Source organism: Serinus canaria, chromosome 28 (genome assembly GCF_022539315.1).
Source record: "Serinus canaria isolate serCan28SL12 chromosome 28, serCan2020, whole genome shotgun sequence".
In the NCBI taxonomy this organism is placed as follows: Eukaryota; Metazoa; Chordata; class Aves; order Passeriformes; family Fringillidae; genus Serinus; species Serinus canaria.
Window position 1 is genome coordinate 1,746,663 of NC_066341.1, and position 18,636 is coordinate 1,765,298.

An 18,636-nucleotide genomic window follows, 5' to 3' on the forward strand; every position below is an offset into this window, starting at 1 on the left:
ATTTTTGGGAGAATAAATCCTGCTGGGATTTTTTTGGGAGAATAAATCCTGCTGGGATTTTTGGGAAAATAAATAATGCTTGAATTTTTTGGGAGAGTCAGTCCTGCTGGGATTTTTTTTGGGAAAATAAATCCTGCTGGGATTTTTTGGGGAGAATAAATCCTGCTGGGATTTTTTGGGAGAATAAATCCTGCTATTATTTTTTGGGAGAGTAAATCCAGCTGGGATTTTTTTGGAGAATAAATCCTGCTGGGATTTTTTGGGAAAATAAATCCAGATGGGATTTTTTGGGAGAATAAATCCTGCTAGAATTTTTGGGGAGAGTCAAACCCACTGGGATTTTTTGGGAGAATAAATCCTGCTGGGATTTTTTGGGAGAGTAAATCCTGCTGGGATATTTTTTGGGGGAGTACCATGACATGATGGCAGCAAAACTGTGCAGTTTTGATGGCTTTATTTGCAGCAGGGTGACAGTTCAGGTGGCCTCTCCTCGTGACACCTGGGCTGCTGCCTGTGCTCGAGCTGTCCCACCTGTCTGGGGCAGGGAGCAGCCTCATCTTCCTAAAATAATAGGGAAAAAAATAATTCCTCTTGCTCAGCAGGAGGAATGTTCAGCTCAGCAGGACTGTCAGCACTTCCCTGGCTGAGCTGCCTGTTCAGCTTCTCCTGGGAGGGGGATTCCAGGTGCCTGGAGTGCTGCTCTTGGAGCTTCTGCAGGGATGGCAGCAGGGAATGTTCTCCCTGGTTTCCTCCATGGAATTGCATCAGGAATTGCACACCTGGGGCGTGGTGGCTTTTGGAGAAGTGTCTGTAGGAAGGGATTGTCCCACTTGGAGCTTTGAAAGGAGACAGGGAACGCTGCTGCCATTGGGAATCATGGAATTCCTCCAGCTGGAAGGGAACATCGAGCCCTGCACAGAACTCCCCAAATCTCCTGTGCTGGCAGAGCTGGGGCAGAGCTGTTGGGGGCTCACAGGGACAGAATTCCTGTGGATTTTGGGAGGATTGTGGTGGGAATGCAGCAGGGGAAGGACCAAGGGCAGCAGGAGCCATCGGGAATCATGGAATTCCTCCAGCTGGAAGGGAACATCGAGCCCTGCACAGACCTCCCCAAATCTCCTGTGCTGGCAGAGCTGGGGCAGAGCTGTTGGGGGCTCACAGGCACAGAATTCCTGTGGGTTTTGGGAGGATTATGGTGGGAATCCAGCAGGGAAGGGACCAAGGGCAGCAGGAGCCTCATCCCGCCTCTCCCCTGCCATGTGTGTGAGGGATGGAAAAGGCTCTGGGGCTGCCAGGCTGGCTGTGGGTGTGCTCTGGGCTGTGGAGCCATCACCCCTGTCCCTTTTTGTCCCCCCAGTCCGTAGGAACATGCTGGACTTCCCCCAGCACGTGTCCCCCTGCAAGGCCACCCGCGCCGCCAGCACCGAGGCCGACAAGAAGCTCTCGGAGTTCGACGTGGAGATGAGCATGAGGCAGGACGTGTACCAGAGGATTGTGTGGCTCCAGGTGTGTCCCCTGCCACCCAGGCAGGGGTTGGGACCGCCTGGAATTCCAGCAGATGCTGTTCCTTCATCCCAGAGCTGAGGAGGGAAGGATGCAGGAGTGGGGTGGGAGCGCGGTGGGGTCACGGCAGAGTGGCCCAGGTGTAGTGAGGGGTGGGGGAATTTGGGATTGAGGGCTCTGCCCCCCACTCAGAGCCTTGGTCACCCCTTGGCTGAGGGGCTGTCGGTAAATCCAACCCCAAAAAACGCCCCCCAAAATGCTGACATGGCACAAAGGTGACGTGTTTAAAGCAATCTGGGAGGAACCCCTGCCCCGAGGTGACACAGGAACCTCTGCACCAAACCAGAGCCTTCCCTGGGGCTTTTCCATCTGCTGCTGGGTCTCTGGTGTTCCCAGAACTCCCACTGGGAAGCAGCTTCCTGCAGCTCCCTGAGGAGGAGGAATTTGGTTTTGTTTTCCAGGAGAAAGCAGAGAGTGCTTCCCTGAAGCCCGAGGCAAAGAGGTACCTGGAGAGGCTGATCAAGCTGGGAAAAAGGAACGGCCTCCACCTCCCTGAGGAGACCCAGGAGGTGAGAGCACAGAATCCCAGGATGGTTTGGGCTGAAGGCACCTTAAAGCCCATCTTGCACTGTCCCAGGTTGCTCCAAGCTGGCCTTGGACACTCCCAGGGAAGGGGCAGCCACAGCTCCTCTGGGAAATCTGTGCCAGGGCCTCTGCACCCTCACAGCAAGGAAGTTTTTCCTAATATCTCATCTCATCCTAATTCCTGTCAGTCTGAATCCATTCCCTCTTGCCCCTCAGGGCAGGGTCTGAGGCTCAGGTTTGGGTTTTGCCCCCCAATTCTGGTGATTTTGGCTGATGTCTCCAGCTCCCCCTTTTTTCCTTTCCGTTTAAAGGGTGATGTTAACAAAGTGGGAGTTGAGGAATTCCTGGGGAGGTGAAATTGGGGAATTAGCACCAAATCCCCACCGTGCCAAGGGCTGGAGTTGGGCTGAGGGGGCTGAGCTGCTCAGGAGCCTCCCTCTCTTCCCATGCACCAGCAGAGGAGCTCAAAACTGGGTTAAAACCAGAAGGAAATGGGAAATAAGGAGAGGGGAGGTTGTTACTGCAGCACCTGCAGCTCCTGAGGCAGCAGGGAGCAGGCAGGACCTTGCTGAGGTGGCTGAGCCCTGCCAGGTGTGACCTCAGGGAGCCTTTCTGGGCTGCTGGCTCACCACCATTAATTGTGCACCATCATTAATTGGGCTGGCTCAGTGCTGGGCAGCTCAGCAGGGTGGGAACAGCCTGAGTGCCCCCCCCAGCTCTGACTTCTCTCTGATTTTCTGCTTTTTGAAGAAAATCAAAGCTATCAAGAAGAAGCTGAGCGTGCTGTGCATCGACTTCAACAAGAACCTCAACGAGGACACCACCTTCCTGCCCTTCTCCAGGGAGGAGCTGGGTATGGAGGGCTCTGCTGGCAGGGCCCTGAGTGCCTGCACTGGGTGATTGATCCCAGAGCATCCCTGGAGAACCCTGGGCTCAGCCCCTGCCTGCTCTTTTCCCAGGGGGGCTCCCTGAGGATTTCCTGAACTCCCTGGAGAAGACAGAGGATGGGAAGCTGAAGGTCACCCTCAAGTACCCACACTACTTCCCCCTGCTGAAGAAGTGCTACGTGCCCGAGACCAGGAGGAAGGTGGAGGAGATGTTCAACTCCAGGTGCAAAGAGGTCGGTGGGACTGACCAGGGCACCCAGGGGAGCTCCCCTGGGATTTGTGTTTCTTTCCACACTGTTTCCCTTCTCCCCTTTGGATGTTACTGTGATATTTTATGAAAAATCCCTTCCAGGATTTCTTCTCCTGGGAAGCTGGGAAGCTTCAGCTTCTCTATGTTTTGCTGCTTTAGAGAATTGTTTATTAAGCATGTAAATAGTTTTAATTTAATGACTAATCACAGCCAGCTGTGTTGGACTCTGAGTCTGTCATGGGGTTTTAGTATCATTTTTTTTCTAACTTTCTGATATATTCCTTCTTTTTTTTTAGTATAGTTTTAGTGTATCATTGTGGAGTGGAGTGGAGTGGAGTGGAGTGGAGTGGAGTGGAGTGGAGTGGAGTGGAGTGGAATGGAATGGAATGGAATGGAATGGAATGGAATGGAATGGAATAGAATAGAATAGAATAGAATAGAATAGAATAGAATAGAATAGAATAGAATAGAATAGAATAGAATAGAATAGAATAATTAATTGGCCTTCTGAGAACTTGGAATCAAAATCTCATCTCTCACCTTGTCCTGGGACCCACAACAGCACCACGTGTCCTTCCCTCTCTGCCTTGCAGGAGAACTGCCTGATCCTGAAGGAGCTGGTGGACCTGAGGGCTCAGAAGGCCAATCTGCTGGGCTTCAGCACCCACGCTGACTTCGTGCTGGAGATGAACATGGCCAAGAGCAGCCGGACGGTGGCCACGTTCCTGGGTACGTCCTGGGGCCGAGCAGGGACATCCTGGGCAGGGTGTGCTGCTCTGATCCCTGATGCCAACCCTGCCTGGCTTCCCCAGACGAGCTGGCCCAGAAGCTGAAGCCCCTGGGGGAGAAGGAGCGGGCTGTGATCCTGGACCTGAAGAAGAAGGAGTGCGAGAAGCGCGGGCTGGAGTTCGACAACCGCATCAACGCCTGGGACATGCGCTACTACATGAACCAGGTGGAGGAGACCAAGTACAGCGTGGACCAGAACCTGCTCAAGGAGTATTTCCCCATGCAGGTGGTCACCACGGGCCTCCTGGCCATCTACCAGGAGCTGCTGGGCCTCACCTTCCACCTGGAGGAGAAGGCTCAGGTGTGGCACGAGGACGTGCAGCTCTACACCGTGAAGGACGCGTCCTCCGGCGAGATCATCGGGAAGTTCTACCTGGACCTGTACCCACGGTGAGACCTGGGAATTCCAGGAGCAGGGCTGGGGCAGGAGGAGGAGGAGGAGGAGGAGGAGGAGATTGCTGCTCCCAGCTGTGTGGAGTGGAGGGAGCGCCGTGTGCTGTGGCAGGGATGTCACTGGGCTGGGGTGTCACCAAGGGGGTCACTGGGGGCTCCTCTGAGGGCCACAATGGGGGAGGCCATGGCTGTGTGTGGCTTTGGGAAGGGTCCCTGAGCCTCCTGTCCCCTCCCCAGGGAAGGGAAGTACGGACACGCCGCCTGCTTCGGCCTCCAGCCCGGCTGCCTCCTGCCAGACTCCAGCCGCCAAATCTCAGTGGCCGCCATGGTGGCCAATTTCACCAAGCCCACGCCGGACGCCCCTTCCCTGCTGCAGCACGACGAGGTGGAGACCTACTTCCATGAGTTTGGGCACGTCATGCACCAGCTGTGCTCTCAGGTGAGGCCTCCCTGCGCTGGCACAGGTTGGGGTTTTGCCGCCATCCCGTTTTCCCCTGGAATTCCGAGCTGGCCGTGTCCCCCAGGCGGAGTTTGCCATGTTCAGCGGGACACACGTGGAGAGGGACTTCGTGGAGGCCCCGTCGCAGATGTTGGAGAACTGGGTGTGGGAGAAGGAGCCGCTGCTGCGCATGTCCAGGCACTACAAGACAGGGAGCCCCATCCCAGATGAGCTGCTGGAGAAGCTCATTAAATCCCGGCAGGCAAACACAGGTGGGAGGGAGTGGATGTCCCCTGGGTGTGGGGACGGGAAGGGGACGCTCAGTGACCTGGCTGGGGACAAAAAAGGCTTTTCTTTGCTCACCATGGTGCTGGGGGTTCTGAGGGGATGGGGGGAAGGAACCCATGTGGCATGTGAAAGGGACAAAGAGGTGCCACCTGCCTCAGTGACATTCCTGCAGGCAGCACTGCAGCCTCAGTTTCCCTCCTCCTCCTCCTCCTCCTTTTGGGAACAGGGCTCTTCAACCTGCGCCAGATCGTCCTGGCCAAGGTGGACCAGGCACTGCACACCCAGACCAAGGCTGACCCCGTGGAGGTGTTTGCCCAGCTCTGTGAGGAGGTGCTGGGTGTCCCTGCCACCCCAGGTACGGCGTGCCACCCTCCTGTCCCCCTGTGATAGTTCAGCAAGTTCCTCCCGTGTGGGGACAGTTTCTGCTGGCTCCGGGAAAAGCAGGGCTGGAAAAGCCTGGAAAGTTCCTCCCTTTGTCCCCTGGGTTGTGTGAACAGCTGGGACAGCACTGGAGGGGGTTTATCTGTGGGGAGTCCCCTTTAACCCCTCGTGTCCCCTCAGGTACAAACATGCCAGCCACCTTTGGCCACCTGGCAGGGGGCTACGACGCCCAGTACTATGGCTACCTCTGGAGCGAGGTGTACTCCATGGACATGTTCCACACCCGCTTCAAGCAGGAGGGAATCATGAACTGCAAGGTAGGGACGGGGTTCTGCAGGGTTCTGATGGGCTGTGGGAGCCAGGCTGGGTGTCCCAGCCCTGCCCCCGTGTGTGCCCGCAGGTGGGCATGGATTACAGGAAGTGCATCCTCCATCCCGGCGGATCCGTGGATGCTTCGGACATGCTGAGGAGGTTCCTGGGCAGGGAGCCCAAGCAGGACGCCTTCCTGGCCAGCAAGGGACTGAAGGTGGAGAGCAACTCGGTGCCTTCAGCCTGAGGTGCTGCTGGGCCCTGGCAGGGGGGGAAGCTCCTGCCCACGCACCTGCCCTCGCCTGGTTCCTGTCACCAAACACCCCCGGGCCACCCCTGCCTGGAGCTGCCCCTCTGAGCCCCTCCTGGGCTCTGTGGTGACACAGAGGTGACCTGCCCTTGTCACCCCCGGGGCTGTGGGTCACCCCCACCAATTGGCTGAACTTTGAACCTGATCTCTGCACGAGGGTGAGTTTTGGCCTCATTTGGAGCCGGGGAGGAGGGGGAGAGGAGTTCCCAAACTTGAATCTTTGTTTTTAAATCCCTTCTCTTTTAAGAAGCCTCCTCGTTGTTGTTGTTGTTGCTGCTGCCACCTTGGCTTGGTTTGTGACACAGTTGTCACCAGGGCAGGGACAGTCCTGCTCTCCCCATCTTTGGGCAGCTCTTGGCTGTGCAATAAAGATGGGGAGATCCCAGAGCTCAAAACCCACAGGGAATTCACTGGAACATCCTGCCCTGAGCCCCTCAGGGACCTTCCTGCCTGGCAGGGGGACAGAGGTGGCCAGTGCAGGTGTTCCAGAACAGAGGTTTTGGGGACCTCTGTGGCCTCTGTGTCCCAGGGCCATCTCAGGGTCATCCTGGGGCCACCCCAGGGCAGCCAGGGGCTCAGGCTGTGGCAGCTGAGGGTGTTGCTGTTGCTGTCAGCTCCTGGGACAGGGGAGGGTTGTGTTTATGACTGAAAACACCGAGCTGACAGCTTCAAACAACACAAATGCTGGGATAAAAATATCCCCTGGGCTCTGTGCCAGGCCTTGAGCTGCCGGCCCGGCTGAGGCGCCAGGGGCAGGGACAGCAGCCAGCCCGGGCTGGGCCACCTGCCCCAGGCTGTCCCCAGTGTGCCCCAGGACCCTGCGTGGCACAGGGTGCTGTGGCACAAGGTTCCTGACGCTGAGGGCAGGGGTTTGCTCCCAGCTTGGGCAAGGTCTGGGGTGGCTTCTTTGGGGGCTGAGGAGCTCCAGGGGGAGCTGGGATTTGTGTCCCCCTCCTCCCAGCCTCGGGTGCACTGTGTGAGCCCCTTTGAGGGCTGTGGGATCCATCCCTGCCACTCTGCCGTGGTTTGGGGACACGAGTGACAGCCCCAGTGCCCCAGCTCACAGCCACCATCCCACCATGCAGGCTCTTCCCTGTCCTTTGTCACCAGCGCGGCTCTGGCGCTGGGACAAGGCTCCCCCCAGTGCAGACAAAGTCGTTGCTGTCACCTCCCTCCCCCAGGCCCTGCTGGTGACACGGGAAGGCCGGTGACACCCCCTGGCCCGTCCCCTCTGGCGCTGACACGTGGGCGAGTCCGGAAGCGGCTCCTTGGTGCTTGCTGGGGCCACCTCGAGCATCTTGTCCTTGTCCCCTCCTCTCCGTGTTTTAGGCACGGCCCGCGCTGCCCCTGGGTGTTTTTAGTGTCCTGTTTTACCGAGCTTTCAGCGTTTTCTCCGACTCTTCTCTCCAGAGAGAGAGAGAAGTGAAGCTGAACAGGGAAACCACGCACTTTCCTCCCTCCTTCCCAGCCCACAGCTCCCTCTGTCCCCTCTCCCGTGTCCCCACTGCCCCGAGGGGGTGATCTGGCACCTCTCCAGTCCCAGGAGCAGCCCCGGGACATGGAGCTGCACCTCCCCATCCCCATCCCAGGCTGGCAGGGAAGAGAGCTCCTTTTTATTTCGGGGTTTGGATTTGGGGGTTGTTTTTTCCCGTTAACAGTTTTAAAGGGCAATCTGGTGTGGGTGTGGGTTTGTGTGTGTGTGTGTGTGCGCGCCGTTCGTACTGGTCACGTCCCACCCCCGCTTGTTTCCATGACTGGATTTTAGACGGTTCCCAGCACTAATAATAAAGGTTTTCCTCCGCGGATGTTCGGGCTCAGGTCCTTTGGGGAGGAGCACGGCCACCCGCAGGGGTGACAGGGACACAGCCACACCCCCGCAGGATCCAGCAGAGGGGCTCCCGTCCCACGAAGATGGGCACGGAGTGGCAGGCGCGGGGTGGCAGCGTGTGGGGTGTGAAACCCTGCGGAGCGACAGGCAGTGACCCCCGCGTGTCCCTCGGTGTCCCGCGCGTCCCCCGTGTGGCCCAGCCCCGCACCTGCGTGAGGAAGGGGTGGCGCAGCAGCCGGGCCGGGCCGGGCCGTGCCGCGGGCTCGGGCTGCAGCATGTGTGCGATGAGAGCGCGGGCACGGCGGGAGAGCCCGGGGGGCAGCGGGTACCGAGCGCTCCGGATGCGCCGGAACAGCTCGGGCCGGTGGCGAGCCTCGAACGGGGCGTGGCCGGTCAGCGCCGTGTACCTGGGGGGGAGCGGCCGGGAGCGTCCCCGTGCTCCCTGAAGTGTCCCTGTCCTTCCTCCATCACCCTTCTTCCTCCCTCCAGTGTCCCTGTCCTTCCTCCATCACCCCTCTTCCTCCCTCCAGTGTCCCTGTCCTTCCTCCATCACCCCTCTTCCTCCCTCCAGCCTCTCCATCTTCTCTCCATCACCCTTCTTCCTCCCTCCAGTGTCCCTGTTCTTCCTCTGACCTCCCGGTTCTCCCTCCATCTCCGCTTCCACCCTCCATCTCCCCTCATTCCACTCTCCCTCCATCTCCCCTCATTTCACCCTCCCTCCATCTCCCCTCATTTCACCGTCCCTTCATCTCCCCTCATCCCATCTTCTCTCCATCTCCCCTTATCCCACCTCCCTTCATGACCCCTAATCCAATCCTCCCTCCATCTCCCCTCACCCTCCCTCTATCCATCTCTCCCACCTCCCTCCATCTCCCCTTATCCCACCCTCCTTCCATCTCTCCCTCCCTCTCTCCATCTCCCCCCACCGTCCCTCCATCTCTCCCTCTCTCCATCTCACCCCACCCTCCCTCCATCTCTCCCTCCCTCCCTCTCCCCCTGCCACCCTCCCCCAGCCCCTCTCACACGGCACACCCCAGTGCCCAGATATCCGCGGGTGCCGCGTGTCCCCTGCGGTCCAGCACCTCCGGGGCCAGGTAACTGGGTGTCCCACAGAGTGCCCTGAGGTGGGGACAGCAGAAGTGACCCCTGGGGACACGGGCAGGGTGAAGCCCCCTCCCTGCAGCCCCCCCGGCCCCGCTCACCCCCAGCGCCGCCCGGGTGGGGCTGCCCGCTGAGCCAGCCCCAGGTCCCCGATCTTCACCCGCATCCGCTCCGTCACCAAGAAGTTACCTGTGGAGGGAGTGACACGAACGGTGTCACCCTCAGCCACCCTCGGCTCACCCCCGAAGCCCCCCCAGCCCCACGCACTCGGTTTGAGGTCCCGGTGCACGAGGCCGTGGCCGTGCAGGTACCGCAGCCCCGAGAGCAGCTGCCGCAGGTAATACCGCACCTCCGGCTCCGTCAGGCGGCCCCGCGCCCGCAGGATGTCGGCGAGGGACTGGGGACAGAGCGACAGCGCTGGGGACACTGAGGAGGGACTGGGGACAGAGCGACAGCGACTGGGGACACTGGGAGGGACTGGGGACAGAGCGACAGCGACTGGGGACAGTGGGGAGGGACTGGGGACAGAGCGACAGCGACTGGGGACAGTGGGGAGGGACTGGGGACAGAGAGACAGCGACTGGGGACAGTGAGGAGGGACTGGGGACAGTGGGGAGATACTGGGGACAGAGCGACAGCGCTGGGGACACAGGAGGGACTAGGGACAGAGCGACAGTGCTGGGGACACAGGAGGGACTGGGGACAGTGAGGAGGGACTGGGGACAATGAGGAGGGATGGGGAAAATGAAATGTGGCAGGGACTTGGACAGAGCGAGGGGGACTTGGGGACAGAGCAAGGCACCAGACTGGGCCTTGCTGAAGCCCCGGCCTGAGGGGGCTCAGTTTTGGGGTTCAGTGGCTCAGTTTTGGGTGTAGGAGCTCAGTTTAGGGGTTCGAGGGCTCGGTTTTGGGGTGTAGTATTTCAGAGTTCAAGGGCTCGGGTTTGGGGAGCAGAGACTCAGTTTTGAGGTTTTTAGGCTCAGTTTTGGGGTTCAAGGGCTCGGCTTTGGGGTGTTCAGGCTCAGTTTTGGGGTGCAGAATTTCAGGGTTCAAGGGCCCGGTTTCGGGGTGCAGGAGCTCGGTTTCGGGGTGCAAGTCTCACCCCCCGGCTGCAGAGCTCCAGCAGCAGGTAGAGGTGGCCGCGGTCGGCGAAGTGCCCGTGCAGGCGCACGATGTGCGGGTGGCGCAGGCGACACTGCAGCTCCCGCTCCCGCTCCACCTGCATCGACAGCAGCCCGGTAGCCCCGGGGGGACCCTCGGGGAGCGGGGACCCCCGGTACGCGCCCCGCGGGGACGGGAACCCACCCAGCCAGCCGGGGAGGGGCATGGGCGGGGCTGTGCGGGGACCCCCCGGGCACTGTCCCCTCTCCCCGGGGAGTGTCCCCCCGGACTCACCCTGTCCCCGATGCCCGCGGCAGCGAGCCGGGCTCTCGGGATCACCTTCGCCGCGTAGAGCCGGCCACTGGTCACCTCTGTCACCTGGTAGCAGCGGCCGAAGGTGCCCTGCGAGTGACCCCGTGGGAAGTGGGGCTTGGGGTGCCCACCCAGGTGCCCCTCCCTGTGGGGCGAGGAGCCCCAGGGACCAGAGCTGCTGGGGCTCAGTCCCGTGCCTCAGTTTCCCCTTTCCCAGAGGGGATGGGGTGGGTTCCCCTTGGATTGGGACACCTCGGGGACCCCCCGGGGGGTGCGGGTGTGTGACCCCCCCCGGGTGCCCAGCGGGGAGGGGGCGCTGGGGGGGGCGAGGGGCAGTTCAGGGGGGGCAGTTCAGGGGGTTTACCTCTCCCAGGAGCCGTCCCCTCTTGTAGAGCGTCCCGGTGTCCTCGTCCCGGAGGTACCAGCCGGGGAGGGGCTCGGCCCCTCCGCTCTCCGGGACCATCCTGCCCGCTCTGCTCGGCACCGGGGACGCCCCGAGGGACACCAGCACCCCGACCTTGTAACTCCTTCAGCACCGGGCTGCTGGTATCCACGGCTCCCAGGGGTGCTGGGTGCCACCCCCCCGCCCCCAACACCCACCGCTCTGGCCCCCCGAGCCCCCTCAGAAGACCCCGGCCACGAAGCGGAGACCCCCGCGGGGGTCCCGGCCCTCGGCTATGCCCAGCACCGGGGGGTCCAGGGTCGGGATCCGACCGTGCAGGGAGGTCCTGGTGCCTCTTCCCCTCCTCCGCTGGGGCTGAGGGGGTCTCGGGGGGGCGCTGATGTTGCTTTGCAGCACCCTCGCCCCCTCGGGACGCCACTATCCCCCCCCGCGACCGCCGGAGCTCCGGGCCCCCAAGGGTTAACGGGCGGCCGGGGAGGGCTGGGCGCACCTTTGGGGCTGGATATTAATAACGCGGCGGGGAGGGACGGGAGGCGAGCGGGGAGGGTGGGGGGGGAAGCCTCGCCCGGCCCCCCCGGAGCTGCGCAGGCGATGCCCGCTCGCCCCGGGTCCCCCCCGCTCCCCTCCGCCGGGACGCCGAGCCGGGACTGAGCCGCCGGGACGCCGCGGACGAGGGGCGGCATGGCCGGGGGGCGCCGTGGGGGCGGCTCGGACCCCCGCGGGGGACCCCACGGTGCTGGGTAAGCTCCCGATTTCTGCTTTAACCCTCGCGGACCCCCCCGCGCCTCCGCGCCTCCCCCACCGCAGATCCTGCGGGGAAACTGAGGCACGCGGTGCCACCCGCGCTGCCAGCGGGGTCTGGGCATCACCCACCGGGCATCGCCCGAGCCTCGGCGGGGTCCGGACGCTCCAAACACCCCCCCGGAGCGGCGGCAGCGCGACCCCCCGGCCCTTCCCCTGTCCTGCTGGGGGGACCCAGAGCCGGGGGCTGCCGGTGGCCGCCCGCGACCCCCCGGTTGCCGTGGGAGCTGCGCGGCGGGACGGAACCGGCTCGGCCGGGGGATTCCCCGACACGGGGATGGGACCCCCGCACCCCCCGCACCCCCCGCGCCCTCCCGGCACGTCCCTCACCCCCGGGCTGGGCGCTTCGGGGTGCTGCAGGATCGGGCGCTGTGGGGCGTGGGGGCCTCCCGCTGCCCCCCACCCTGCTCGCCCCACGGCGGGGCCGGATCCGGATCGGGGAGCGACGCGGAGCCCCGGCGTGCAGGTCTGGTCCTGCCCCGGCAGGCAGCGATCCCGGCCCGGCGCCCGCCGCGGGGCCCTGGGGGCGGCGGGGCCGTCGCCCGTCCCGGGGCTGCGTGGGCACGTGTGGGGGACACCCTATGTCACCCACCCTGAGTCACCACCCTGTGTCACCACCCTGTGCCACCGCCCAGCATCACCTATTGCGTGTCCCCCACCCGCCTGCCCCCGCTGGTGGCACCAGACCCCACATCCCCTCCCCGGGGACCCCCGCGCTGGGTCTGGGCTTGGCCCCCCTCACCCCTCTCTGGGGTCCCGGGGGGGGGGCTCGGCCGTGGCCCCACCTCGGCGGCGATGCTGGGCTGGGGGACAGCCCGGTGCCACCCCCGTGTCCCTGGGGACAGTGGGCTCAGGGGTCTTTGCTCCGCAGGTCCTGGCGGCTGCTGCTGCTGGCCTGGCTCAGCCTGGTGGGCACGGCACAGGTGAGGGGGCTGGGGGGCAGCTGAGGGGGGAATGGGGCACCCCCGGGCTCCTTCAGCCCACCCCCAGCGCTGATCACCGCTTTCCTCACGCAGGACCCAGTCCTGGGGACACCAGCGAGGGTCCCTGAGCCCCCAGCCCCTGCTCGGCCCCAAGGGACCTGGGGGTCCTGGGGACCCTGGAGCTCCTGCTCCAGCTCGTGTGGGGACGGCGTCGCCCTGCGCAGCCGGCGGTGCCTGCGGTGAGTGGGGGTCGGGGCAGCACAGACCCCCCCAACCCCGAAGTGTCCCCAGCTCCCAAACCCCCCCCGTGGCACCCAAACCCCCTGGCACGACCTTGCCACCACCTCTTGTGCACCACCATCCCTATGGTGGCTCGGTGGCATCGTCGATCCCCCAGGAGCTGGGGGGTCCCTGTGGGGGACACGGGGGGGTGGGAGGTGACACGTGCTGTCCCTGTGACCGCAGGACCAGCAAGGAGCAGCCGTGCACGGGGGACCCGCGGCAGTACCGGCTCTGCCAGCTCCAGGTGAGCGCCGGGAGCGCCATGGCAGCGACGTGGCTGTCCCCGGTCCCCGTGGCCGCCCTCCCGGCTCCATCCCGGTGCTCCCACAGGGCTGCCCCAGCGGCTCCGTGCCCTTCCGTGCCATGCAGTGTTCCCTCTACGACAACCGGCCCGTCCTGGGCACCTCCGCCCGCTACCGCTGGGTGCCCTTCCACGGAGGTGAGTCCCGGCCTGGGGACTGCATCACCGGCGGCTCACGGCGGTCCCGGGCATCACCCCAATCCCTTCCCCCCTGCTCTGGCAGCCCCCAACCTCTGCGACCTCAACTGCCTGGCCGAGGGACACAATTTCTACTACAGCTTCGGCCGGGTGCTGGACGGGACCCGCTGCAGCCCCGGCTCCCCGGACCTGTGCGTGGGCGGGCGCTGCCTGGTGGGTGTGCGCGGGGCCGGGACCCCCCAGACCCCCCCCCGGGAAGCCCCAGGTCCGAACCCCCGCCCTGAGGGGATGTCTGGGTTCCCCACAGAGCGTGGGCTGTGACGGGATCCTGGGCTCGGGCTCTCGCCCCGACGCCTGCGGCCACTGCGGCAGCGGCCACGGCTCGTGCGTCCTGGTGCACCGGCTGTTCCAGGGCTCGGACCCCTCCTCCGGTGAATGAACCATTGCCCCGGCCCCCTCCATGGGTGAATGCTTTGGCTCTTGGCTCCTCCTGTCCTCCTGTCCCCATCCGTGTCCCCAAGGCATTGCCTGGGTGCCCCTTGTCCCATCCCCTGTGCCGCTCCCCCATCCAGAGGGTCTCTGGTCCCTCGGAGCAGCCCCTTCCCTTGGGGGGTTAACTCATTGTAGAGGGGTCACTCCTGGGGTGGGAGGTGGGGGATCTGTGATGTCCCCGGGCTGCTGGGGGCACTCAGAGTCCCTGTGCCCACATGTCCCTGATGTCCCAGCATGCGGGGCCCAGCTGGGTCAATGCCCCAGACCCGGGTCCCCTCTGTGCCTGTCCCCTCCCTGTCTGTCCCCCCGTGGTGCCCCCTGGGCCCTGCCCAGGCTCTGCCCTGACTCTGCCCTCCCCACAGGATATTTGGGATATGTGAATGTGACCAAGATCCCGGCCGGGGCCACCCACATCAAGGTGACGGACAAGAGCCGCAACTACCTGGGTAGGACCTGAACTGCCTCCGTCCCAGTCCCTCCCAGTCCCTCCCAGTCCGCTCAGGGTGGTGCCAGCTGTGTGTGCGGGCAGGGCAGGGCAGGGCAGGGGTGGCCGTGTCACGCCGTGCTGTCCCATGTTTGTCCCGTGTTTGTCCCTTGTCCTGCCGTGCCGCTCCCTCCCTCGGATGCTGTTTTGAGCATCGCGGGGTCACTGAACTCCCAAGCGCTCGGGGCAATTTTCCAGAGGCCGCGGCCGCGTTTTGGGAAGGGCTGAGCTGGAGCGGGGCCAGACCGGCCACTGCAGCACCAGGACAGGGACCTCCCTCCCCACCCCCGTCCCCTTCCCCATGCGGCTGGAGCCCCTTCCCCCATCCCAGCCGGGGTCTGGGGGCTCGGGGCTGGCTTTGCACACCAGCCTTTGGCTGCGGCTCGGGCCCGAAGCCAAGATCCGACAGGAACGCGGATTCCCGGAGCCCCGAGCGCGGCTCCCCGGCCCACGCTGCCCTCCCGCGCCGGGAGAGGCCTCCGCTGGGGACCCGGCCGGGGGTCCCGGGAGCCGTGCGGGACTCGGTTTACCGGAGCCGCTCCCTCCCGCAGCGCTGATGGCGAGTGACGGGCGCTACGTCCTCAACGGCGACTGGGCCATCGCCTGGCCGGGGCCCTACGAGGCCGCCGGCACCCTCCTGACCTACAGCCGGGCCCCCGACGGCACCGAGAGCCTGGAGGCGCCCGGACCCACCCGCGAGGACCTGCACGTGATGGTGAGGGCGGGGGGGACACGGCGGTGGGGACAGCCACCCCCGCTCCCACCGCCCCTCCCAGCCCCGCTCGTGTCCCCCCAGGTGCTGCTGCAGGAGCCCAACCCCGGCATCGAGTACCAGTTCTGGCTGCCCCGCGGGCACCCCCAGCTCGGCCGCGGTGACACGAGCCCCCTACGGCAGCCCCAGCCCCGGGGGGCCGGCAGCCCCCCGCCCCCGGAGCCCCCGCACAGCCCGGCCCCCGCTCCGCCCCCGCAGCCCCGGGGCTTTGCCACGGAGCCACCGCCGAGGAGCCCCCCTGGCCGCAGCCAGGACGGGGCTGCCGCAGGTACATCCTCGGGGGTCCCCGCAGCCCCCCAGGCCCCTGCTGGGAGCATCCTGGGCTGCCCAGGTGGGGGGATAAGATGGGGACCCGAAAAAGGACCCTAAAAGCCCTCACCAGGGCTCTCAGGAGCCCTGCGTGACCCTCTCTGGGGTCTGCACCCTCAACCTCCCCTGCCAAGGTTGTGTGAGGGAGATTTTGGAGGGTCAGGAGTCCCCTCTGCCCCTAAATTGCTGCAGCTTTATCCCCGCAGGGCGCTGCGGGAGGTGCCGCCCGCCCAAGGGGCGCTCCCAGCGCATCCGGCACTTCTGCCAGAGCGACTTCGGTGAGCGCCGGGCCGGGAGGGGCTCGGGAGGGTGGCGGGGGCGGGACAGGGCTGAGGACATCGCCGGGGACAGGGCTGAGGACATCGCCGGGGACAGGGCTGAGGACATCGCCAGGCGCAGTGCCAGGAGGGGGAAGGAGCCCAGGGTGATTCTGGGGGCGGTGCTGGGGACGAGGATGTGCTCAGGGTGATGCCAGAGGCAATGCGGGGATGGAAAGGGGCTCAGAACGATGCCAGGGATGATGCCAGGCATGGGAAGGGGCTTTGAGTGCTGCAGGGACAGGAAGGGGTTGGGGCTGATGCCGGTGACACGAAGGGGCTCAGGGTGATGCTGGGGATGGGCAGAGACCTGGGGTGACGCCAGAGGCGATGCCGCGGGTGGGAAAGGGCTCAGGGTGATGCCAGGAACAGGAAGGCGCTCAGGATGCCCCATCCTCACCCCGCAGTGTTCCACGGGCGGATCCTGGCGCGGCGCGTGGTGGGGCGGGAGACTCGCTACGAGGTGGAGGTGGAGGCGCGGTACCGACAGCTCTTCCCGCTGGTGGCCCGGGAGTACCTGTGGGTGCCCAACACCTGCGGGTGCCCCCCGCTGCTCGAGGGCGGCGAGTACCTGCTGATGGCGCGGCGCCACGTGAACCACGAGCACACCCTGAACCGCATCCTGCTGCAGGACGACGGCTACGCCCGGCCCTGGACGCCCCGCGAGGCCCGGCTGGTGCGGGAGGCGGCCCGGCACTGCCCCCACCCCCGGCCACCCTGAGCCCCTCCCCGCTGGCACCGCCCCGGGACGGGACCCCCAGGGCCAACCGGGTGCTCCTACCGGGCACCGAACCCTTCCCATGCCCTCTCCCCGCAGTGGACCCCCACCCATCTCGCCGTCCTTGGGGTCCACGTGGCAGCGGGGGGAGGTGGAGGGGGGGTGGTAATTTATTATTTTTGCAGAAAATAAATTGTTTATCCCCTCGCTCGTCGCCTGTCCCTTCCTGGTGGGCGACGGCCCAGGAGGGTCCTCCCTTTTTAGGGGGTCCCCTCTGTGTCACAAAGAGCTGGGGGTCCCCTCTGTGTCCCTCCACTTCGGGGGGTCCCCTCGGTGTCCCCATGAGCAGGGGGTCCCCTCTGTGTCCCCGCGCTGAGCCCCAGGAGCGGCTCCCACCCCGCGGCGTGTCCCTGTCCCCGTGGCCGCGTGCCAGGCTCTGCTTGCCGAGGTCGGGGACCTCCCGCTTATCTCCCTTCCGGCGGAGCCGAGCGTGTCCCCCTCCCGTGCCAGAGCCCCCCCCCGGCCGTAACCCAACCCTGGGGCTGGTGGCGGCCACCGCGGGGCCCCTGTGGGGACAGGATGTGACCGGGGGGGCGCTGGGGCACTTTGTTCGCTCGGGGGTCCCTTGGGGTGGGCTTGGAGCTGGTGCCAGGGGAAGTTGAGACCTCCCGGCTCGTGTGGCTGGGGACTGTCCCCAAACTGGGGTCCTGGGGACAGCTGCCAGCCCAGGAGGGTCCTTGGCACATCGGGAGGCAGAAATGAGCCCCGGGACCAGCTGGGGAGCCCAGAACTGAGCCCAGCTGGAGCCAGAAAACTCTGAGTGATTCCAGGTGCTCCGGGGTGATTTGGGCTGCAGAGGTGCCTCCACCCTATAAAAATGCCCCCTCCCGCCCCCACCCCGCGATTAATTTGGGGCTGCAAGAGGGGGGAATTTGTCCCTGGCAGGGTCCCAGCCATGGCGGGTTTGGGGGCCACCCCACGCACGAAAAAACCCCCCAGGGAGGATCAGGGGCTCTCCACCCCGAGGGCTGCGGCTCGTGGTCGGGCCGAGAGCCGGCAGAGAGAGGGGGAGCGTGTCCTGCGGGGGTGGGCGCGGGTCCCCAGCTCCCCCACCACGCCCGGGAAGGGGCGCCTGGTCCGCCGGGGACACGAGGGGAGTCCCGGCCCCGGGGAAAGCGGTGAGCGCGTCCGTGCCCGCGGAAATCCCTGCGCGGGGCAGGGGGGCTGCCCTGGCCGTGCTGATGAGACCCCTCTGCCCCACAGACCCTGCGAGACCCCCAGCACTGCCCGGCCCCAGGGGCTTCTATTTCTCAGGGCTCCCTGAGCTGGAGCATCAGGACCCTGCTGGCCCTGCAGCCCCCAGCCTGTGAGTGTGAGGGGGTCCCCATAGCCCCCCAGTATGTGGGGGGGGTCCAACAGCCCCCCCAGCAGCGCTGACCCTCTGCCATCCCCCTCCAGGCCGAGCCCTGGGGCCCTGACCCCTGCCAGGGACGGTGCCCGGAGGGTCCGGAGGAAGCAGCAGCACACCCTGGTCCTGGAGCTGGTGAGCTGGGGGGGGTCAGGGGGGGCTCTGTAGGGTCTGAGGCTGACCCTGACCCTGTTCTCTGTCCCCAGGATGGGATCCTGCTCTACTCCTCCCTGCTCGCCCACGGGCAGAAGGATGCCACGGCCACCTTCACCACGGACTTCCAGGCGAGTTCCTACAAGGTGGGTGCCCCGGGGTTGGCACGGTGGGTGTTGAGGCTGGGGGGCCTGGGGAGCTGTGATTTGGGGCCGTGGATGATGTGGCTCTTCAGTGCCACCCCGTGTGCCCTCTGTGCCAATGCCCCTTGTAGCTGAAGGGGCTCTGTGATCCCATGGGTGAGGGGTGGGGGATCCTGCTGAGGGCACTGAACCCCCCTTGGGGCTCCCCTTGCTGTCAGGATGGGGGTGCTGGAGGTTTTCCAAGATGCTGTTCCCTCCCAGGTCCACGTGAAGCTGCGTCCACACGTGCAGGAGTTCTTGGAGAGCCTTTCCAAGACCTACGAGGTACCCAGAGCTCCTGGGGTCTGTGGGGTGACCCCTGGGGGGTTGGGGGAACTCGAGCAGCCCATGCAGGACCTTCACCCTCTCTCTGCCAGATCATCATCTACACCACTGCAAAGAAGGACTATGCCAAGAAGCTCCTGGAGGTGCTGGACCCCAAGAAGAAGCTGATCAGGTGATGGTGCTGGCAGTGAC

At 64.8% G+C, this 18,636-nt stretch overlaps 3 protein-coding genes across 3 annotated transcripts; 2 read left to right on the forward strand and 1 right to left on the reverse strand.

Moving 5' to 3' along the window:
* The first annotated feature begins 1,242 nt into the window (after positions 1-1,242).
* On the forward strand, positions 1,243-7,939 carry THOP1 (thimet oligopeptidase 1). Its single transcript, XM_050986093.1, has 11 exons — positions 1,243-1,506; positions 1,965-2,072; positions 2,839-2,941; positions 3,048-3,208; positions 3,819-3,954; positions 4,038-4,404; positions 4,645-4,846; positions 4,932-5,118; positions 5,361-5,489; positions 5,696-5,832; positions 5,916-7,939. Exons 1-11 carry the CDS (start codon positions 1,258-1,260, stop codon positions 6,069-6,071), a joined length of 1,935 nt encoding a protein of 644 aa, XP_050842050.1. The 5' UTR covers positions 1,243-1,257; the 3' UTR covers positions 6,072-7,939.
* Positions 7,940-9,547: 1,608 nt separating this feature from the next.
* LOC127060927 (inactive serine/threonine-protein kinase PLK5-like) lies at positions 9,548-11,085 on the reverse strand. The gene is made up of 3 exons (XM_050986080.1): positions 10,841-11,085; positions 10,459-10,566; positions 9,548-10,282 (listed from the first exon to the last, which is right to left on the reverse strand). Exons 1-3 carry the CDS (start codon positions 10,937-10,939, stop codon positions 10,106-10,108), a joined length of 384 nt encoding a protein of 127 aa, XP_050842037.1. The 5' UTR covers positions 10,940-11,085; the 3' UTR covers positions 9,548-10,105.
* A 455-nt stretch (positions 11,086-11,540) lies between these two features.
* On the forward strand, positions 11,541-16,627 carry ADAMTSL5 (ADAMTS like 5). Its single transcript, XM_050986184.1, has 12 exons — positions 11,541-11,619; positions 12,552-12,603; positions 12,697-12,842; positions 13,069-13,129; positions 13,216-13,324; positions 13,410-13,537; positions 13,632-13,755; positions 14,179-14,262; positions 14,852-15,015; positions 15,097-15,340; positions 15,588-15,659; positions 16,106-16,627. The coding sequence occupies exons 1-12, from the start codon at positions 11,561-11,563 to the stop codon at positions 16,417-16,419; spliced, it is 1,557 nt and encodes a 518-aa protein (XP_050842141.1). The 5' UTR covers positions 11,541-11,560; the 3' UTR covers positions 16,420-16,627.
* Positions 16,628-18,636: the final 2,009 nt, after the last annotated feature.

What these genes read in the sequence shown, in the direction of transcription:
- THOP1 (XM_050986093.1), top strand. Translation starts at nt 1,258, where the DNA reads ATGTGTGTGAGGGATGGAAAAGGCTCTGGGGCTGCCAGGCTGGCTGTG. An exon ending in TACCTGGACCTGTACCCACG is followed by an intron (nt 4,405 to 4,644) that starts GTGAGACCTGGG and finishes TCCCCTCCCCAG; the next exon opens with GGAAGGGAAGTACGGACACG. An exon ending in TGCACCAGCTGTGCTCTCAG is followed by an intron (nt 4,847 to 4,931) that starts GTGAGGCCTCCC and finishes CGTGTCCCCCAG; the next exon opens with GCGGAGTTTGCCATGTTCAG.
- LOC127060927 (XM_050986080.1), bottom strand. Translation starts at nt 10,939, where the DNA reads ATGGTCCCGGAGAGCGGAGGGGCCGAGCCCCTCCCCGGCTGGTACCTC. An exon ending in GGGGACGGCTCCTGGGAGAG is followed by an intron (nt 10,567 to 10,840) that starts GTAAACCCCCTG and finishes GGTCACTCGCAG; the next exon opens with GGCACCTTCGGCCGCTGCTA. An exon ending in CCGCGGGCATCGGGGACAGG is followed by an intron (nt 10,283 to 10,458) that starts GTGAGTCCGGGG and finishes CTGTCGATGCAG; the next exon opens with GTGGAGCGGGAGCGGGAGCT.
- ADAMTSL5 (XM_050986184.1), top strand. Translation starts at nt 11,561, where the DNA reads ATGGCCGGGGGGCGCCGTGGGGGCGGCTCGGACCCCCGCGGGGGACCC. An exon ending in GGGGGACCCCACGGTGCTGG is followed by an intron (nt 11,620 to 12,551) that starts GTAAGCTCCCGA and finishes TTTGCTCCGCAG; the next exon opens with GTCCTGGCGGCTGCTGCTGC. An exon ending in GCGTGGGCGGGCGCTGCCTG is followed by an intron (nt 13,538 to 13,631) that starts GTGGGTGTGCGC and finishes GGTTCCCCACAG; the next exon opens with AGCGTGGGCTGTGACGGGAT.